The sequence below is a fragment of the Antechinus flavipes genome, chromosome 6 (genome assembly GCF_016432865.1).
Source record: "Antechinus flavipes isolate AdamAnt ecotype Samford, QLD, Australia chromosome 6, AdamAnt_v2, whole genome shotgun sequence".
NCBI classification, from domain to species: domain Eukaryota; kingdom Metazoa; phylum Chordata; class Mammalia; order Dasyuromorphia; family Dasyuridae; genus Antechinus; species Antechinus flavipes.
The window spans coordinates 263,225,367-263,231,181 of NC_067403.1; the positions used below are offsets into that span (position 1 = coordinate 263,225,367).

The window sequence follows — 5,815 nt, forward strand, 5'->3', positions numbered from 1 at the left end:
CCTTACCAGGAGCCCATCGTCTTGGTTCCACAGGAACACGAGGCCCAGCTTGGCCACGACCCTCACATAAGTGCTGCTCTTCTCGACCAGGATGCCCGCCTGGCTGAAGGGCAGCTGGGCCCTGCGAGAGAGCCCTAGTCAGGGAGCAGGGGAGGGGGAGGAGGGACCCCCCCCAGCAGGGGCAGGGAGAGCAGCCCAAACCGCCTGTTTTACAAATGGGGAAACGGAGGCTGAGAGAGGGGAAGGGGCACTAGGGGTCGTCTGGTCTGAGCAGAGCCCAGGAGGGGAGGGGTTTCCAGGTGGGGATGGAGCCAGTTCTCTGCTGGGGGTGTCTCAGAGACGGGGCCTGCTCTCCTGGGGGGTCTCACAGACAGGGCCTGCTCATTTTGGGGGGTGTCTCAAAGATGGGGTCTCCTCCTTTTTGGGGGGGTCTCACAGATGGGGCCTGCTCTCCTGGGGGGGTCTCACAGACGGGGTCTCCTCCTTTTGGGGGGTGTCTCACAGACAGGGCCTGCTCCTTTTGGGGGGTATCTCACAGACGGGGTCTCCTCCTTTTGGGGGGTTTCACAGACAAGGTCTGCTCTCCTGGGGGGTCTCAGGGGGACAGCACCCCCCACACCAGGCCGCACTCACGGTTTGCCATTGACCAAGATGGCGCCCGGGCTCATTTCCAGCACGGTCCCCTCCAGCTTGAGGGTGACGCGGCTCACGGTCGTGGTGGCGTTGGGCCCCGGGGAGCGCCGGATTTGGATGTTGAAGTCCTCGTAGGGCGACTTGCAGTGGGAGGAGAAGACATAGTTGCAGAGGCCGGGAAAGTGGAAGATGTCGCCATCGAAGGTCTTGTAGTGGAAGTCCCCCCAGGTGCTGCAGACTTGGCCATTGTGGGAGGGGCTGTAGGCTGCGGGGGCCACGCAGACTGTGAGGCTCCGCCCCCGGCCCCGCCTCCCTCCCGGCCCTCTGGGGACCCCCTCACACGGGGGACCTGCCCCTCCCCCGCCTTGGAGGCACAGCTGGGCTTCCAGGCCTCTGACCCCGGGCCACGCTCTCCCTCCTGCCCCGACCGGAGCCTCCCCTGGGCACCCTGGGAGCCCAAAGGGCAGGAGGCCATTGGAGGAAGCAGGAGAGCAACTTTGGGGGCTCAGCCTCCCGGTGTGGGGCCGTCTTGGACCCCGCCATGTCCTTGAGCAACCTACCAGCCCTCAGCGCCGCCCTGCCCCCGGGGCCCACTCACTCTTGATGGGTGAGATGGTGGTCATCACCGGCATGGAGACTCGGAGCGGGCTGCCGGAGAAGGCTGGGGAGAGAGAGTCCCGTCTGCCAGGGTGCCTCGGCCCCTGCCCCCGGGCTCCTGCCCGGCACACCCCTGCCCCTCCCCCCACACAGCCCTGCCCCACACACACACTCCTGTCCCCCTCCCCCCTGCCCCCCACCGCCTCCTTCCCAGCCTCCCTGACCCCGCCCCGGCCCGGCACTCACAGTCCTGCTTCTGCAGGGCGCCGGGGAGGTTGTACAGAACTCGAGGAGTGTCATGCCCTGCAGCCCAAAGAGAAAGGGGGCTGCCTTCAGGGGGGCTGGGGGAGCTGGCTTGGCCCAGGCGCCCGTGCCCCGAGCAGCAGGGCTCCCAGGTCCAGTCTCGCCCTGAGCTCCCAGACGCTGAGATCCTGGGCCTGGACACACCCGCCCAAGTGGAGGGGCCTGGGGCAGGGACGGCCGGCTTGTCCCCCACCCTCCGCCTTAGGCGCGGGCTGCTCGGGCAAGCCCGGCCTGTCCATCCAAGGGCGTGAGCCAGAAACGGAAAACTGCAGTAAAACCTAGAGCCCGAGCCGCTGGGCCTCGGAGAAATGGGCCCAGAGACCCAGGAGCCGGGCCGGCCCTCCGAGGCCGCCACGAGGCCTGCCCTTGGACAGACCCCCCCTCCATGGTCTAGGTCCCAAGGACCCTCCCAGCCCTGACATCCCAGGTTCTAGGTTCTGAGATCCTTCCCAGCCCTGACATCCCAGGTTCTAGGTTCTGAGATCCTTCCTTAGAGGGAGACCAAAAGAGATGCCACTTGTAGCGTGCTCAGCCCTGTACCTGGCACACAGTAGTTGCTTAATGAGTGATCCCTCCCTTTGCCTCCTCTGAAGCACCACCAAGTGCCCGCGCTGACCAGAGGCTCCCAGCCCTTCCTGCTTTGGTGGAGCAGGGACCGAGCCGTGGGCCTCTAGCACTAAACCTGTTCTGGGGGTTCAGGGTCAGCTCCTGGGGGTTCAGGGTCTGCTTCCGGGGGTTTGAGGCCTGTTCTGGGGATTCAGGGTCTGCTCCCGGGAGTTTGGGGTCTGCTCCTGGGGGCTTGGGGCCTGCTCTGGGGGTACAGAGTCTGCTCCCTTGTCCCACAGGGTGCCCGGCCAGCCAGGGTCCCAGAAGCTCCGAGAGGGCCAGCGGGGAAACCTTAGAAGTCAGAGCAGAGGTGATCCAGTGCGACGTGGCATTTTTCAGATAAGGAAACTGAGTCACAGTGGCAGGCCCCCAAATGTGAGAGTGGGATTCGAAGCCAGGTCTTCTTACTCTACATCCCTGACAAGCGGCCATCCAGCCTCTGTTTGGGGGTTCCGGGGACAGAGAGCTCACTACCTGCCCAGACTGGGACTGAACCTGCAGCTTCTCCCCACCCCACCTATACCACTCCACACTGCTCCTGCCCCTGGTCTTCTCTCACCGAGAGACTGTCCTCTTGGCTTGGGATCCCCCCCCCCGCCTTTCCCCTTCCATCCCATTGGCTTGGGCGCACCCCCTTCCTGACAAGGCCAGTGCCCTGTGGGCGACCAGACCTTCCCGGGCCCTGGGAGAGACACGGCACTCAGCCCCCACGGTGGGGAGGGGGTCCGGAGTCAGGACCAGAACAGATCCCCCCAGCTAGTCCCCAGAGGGATGCTGTGGGCCCAAAGTGGGGGCAGGGAGGGGGAAGACCCAGCATTCCGACCTACTGGAAATCACGGCAAGACCCCCGGATCAGAGACCTCAGCGCGTTCCCCCTGTAGCCCTGGGCTCAGCTCCCCCAGGCCCTGGAACCCGGGCACGGGCCGTCCCTCCCGGCTGTGCTGGGGCCAATGTCCCAGAAGCCTCTGTTCAGAGGGGAGAGCGCTGGAACATAGATGGACTTCGGAGTGACCCTGGGACTGGCGGCTCAGAGTAGAGCCCGGGGGCTGGGCCCAGGCAGCTGGACTCTGATGGGGGCCCCGGGCAAAGCCCCGGGGGGACACTTTGTGGGGGCAGAAGACATGGGAGGAGAGGGGAGGGAGGGGCCCCAAAGGTCCGGCCTTCCTGCTCCAGGAGCCTGGTTCCTGCCCAGAAATGCCGGGCAGGGGAGCCCTGGTTGCGGAGACCGGGGCCCCACAAGCCGCTCCTCTGGGGGTCGTGGAGGAAGGAGCAGCTGCCCTCCTGCTGCCAAAAAGGGTCCCGGACCCCTGGGGGCAGCTGCCCCCCCCACGGACGAGACAGGAGAAGAGGGCGAGGATCCCCAAGGAGTCAGGAGATGCCCCGGGGGGCCGGGCCCTACCTGGCTGCTGCTGCTGCCTGGAGGAGGAGGCGAGCAGGAGAAGGGCCCAGAGGGGCAGGGCTTGCCCCCAGCTGCCGGCACCCATGGCGGCCGAGCTCCACCACACTGAGGACTGGCCTCTGCAAGGGCAGCGGCCCCAGGAAGAGCCTTATGTAGGGCCCGGAGCTGGCTCCGGCCCCAACCCAGCCCACGAGGGCGGGGCGGGGCCCGCCGCTCGGCCCCTTCCTCTGCCAAACAGTGATGCTCTAGGGGGGAGGCTCCAGGCGTGTTTGCACACTGGGAGGAGGGGGGTCCAAAGCCGACCCGCCAGCCCCCCTCTCTCCCCCCATGGCCACTGGGGCCTAGAAGCATCCCTCATCCTGAGCTTCCTCTCTGTGGTGGTCTCGGGCCCGGGACCCCCCAGACTGAAGGTGGCCACAGGACCACCGGGGCAGGACCCCCCCAGGGAGGTGGAGGACAAGCGGGGCCCCAGCAGCCCCAGGGCAGGCGGGGGCCCGGTGGGGAGGGGGGAAGCCCCGTGCTGGGGGTCCCCTCCCTCTATTCTCCCTCCAACCTCGACTAGGGGGTCCATGGGCCTCAGCCAAGGATGAATAAAGCCTTCGAGTAAACCTTCCCTATGGGGCCCGGGGGGCACAGGCGCCATGCCCAGGGAGCCCCGGGCTGGGAGACAAAGGCTTGGCCCTTGGCCAAAGCTGTGCCTTCCAGGAGCTGCCTGGGCCCAGCCCCAGCAGGCAGACTCCCCCCCCACCCCATCCCTGTTGGCTCCAGGGCCTCCTCCGGGCAGCCTCCTTCCCAGGGCCTCCTTCCTCTCCCCGCCAGAACCCCCTGCTCAGTCCTAGCTGGAGCCCCTTGAGGACAGGCAGACGTAATGGCACCCCTTGTGCCCCAAGCCTTGCACACACTGCCCCCCCAGACACTCATGTGCACACACACTGCCCCCCTGCACACATGTGCGCACACACTGCCCCACGCACACATGTGCTCACACACTGCCCCCCAGACACACATGTGCGCGCACACTGCCCCCCAGACACTCATGTGCACACACACTGCCCCCCCACATGTGCGCGCACACTGCCCCCCAGACACTCATGTGCGCACACACTGCCCCCCGCACACATGTGCGCACACACTGCCCCCCAGACACACATGTGCGCACACACTGCCCCCACACACATGTGCGCACACACTGCCCCCCAGACACTCATGTGCACACACACTGCCCCCCCACACACATGTGAGCACACACTGCCCCCCAGACACACATGTGCGCGCACACTGCCCCCCAGACACTCATGTGCACACACACTGCCCCCCCACACATGTGCGCGCACACTGCCCCCCAGACACTCATGTGCGCACACACTGCCCCCCGCACACATGTGCGCACACACTGCCCCCCAGACACTCATGTGCGCACACACTGCCCCCCGCACACATGTGCGCACACACTGCCCCCCAGACACACATGTGCACACACACTGCCCCCCGCACACATGTGAGCACACACTGCCCCCCAGACACACATGTGGACACGCGGCAAACGCCTGCTAACGCCCTAAATGTCTGCTCCATCTAAGTGGACACCGGATGGCTAAAAGGATGGGAAGCATCCTTTCCAGTTGTTACCGGAAAAGGAAGCTAGTATCAAGCAGGCGTGCCGGCTCCTTTCTGGCTGCCCCATCCATGCCTGGAATGCGCTTCCTCCTCGCTTCTCCCTCCACCACCTCCTGGATCTCCTTCAAGGCTCAGCTTAAGCCCCACCGTCCGCAGGACACCTTCCCAGCTCCTTGCCCTCCCAGATGTCATGCCTCCCTCTCTGGGCTCCCTGCCTCTACCCTATTTGTCCCACACATTTGCAGGTTGTCTCTCCATTGCATCAGAAGCTCCTCGGGGGAGCAGGGACTGCTTTTGCTTTCTCTTTTTATTCCCAACACTTAGCACTGAGCTTCAAACACAGCAAGTGCTTAATTAATGCTTAGTCATTGAGTGACTTCCTAGTAAAGCTGAACAGATTTTAGAAAAGCATTTAATAAAGTTTATTTTTGTTCATTTTTTTGTCTCCGTGTCCACAGTGTGCAGCAAAGTATCCAGTAGGTGCTTAATAAATGTTTTTGATTGGAGAAAGGAAAGTCCTGGGGACCTGGGGTTAGCCAGGGCTGGGCGGCATTTCTATGGGTGCTTAGATAAAGCCAGCCCATCACCTGTGGGCATGGAGCTAAAAGGGCAGAGGGTGGCTGGTGATCTCCTCTCGAAGGGCTGGATCTAGCGGAATGG

At 64.4% G+C, this 5,815-nt stretch overlaps 1 protein-coding gene across 16 annotated transcripts in view; it reads right to left on the bottom strand.

Moving 5' to 3' along the window:
* Positions 1-3,648, bottom strand: part of MUC5AC (mucin 5AC, oligomeric mucus/gel-forming) — a 37,930-nt gene extending 34,282 nt beyond the window's left edge. For all 16 annotated transcript variants that reach the window (XM_051967099.1, XM_051967095.1, XM_051967097.1 and 13 more), the window contains exons 1-5: positions 3,539-3,648; positions 1,477-1,533; positions 1,232-1,294; positions 634-898; positions 7-121 (exon numbers count right to left, since the gene is read on the bottom strand). In XM_051967099.1, the coding sequence (XP_051823059.1) occupies positions 7-121; positions 634-898; positions 1,232-1,294; positions 1,477-1,533; positions 3,539-3,623 (585 nt within the window). In that variant the 5' untranslated portion in view covers positions 3,624-3,648. The remainder of the gene's footprint in view (positions 1-6; positions 122-633; positions 899-1,231; positions 1,295-1,476; positions 1,534-3,538) is intronic.
* Between the last annotated feature and the right edge of the window lie 2,167 nt (positions 3,649-5,815).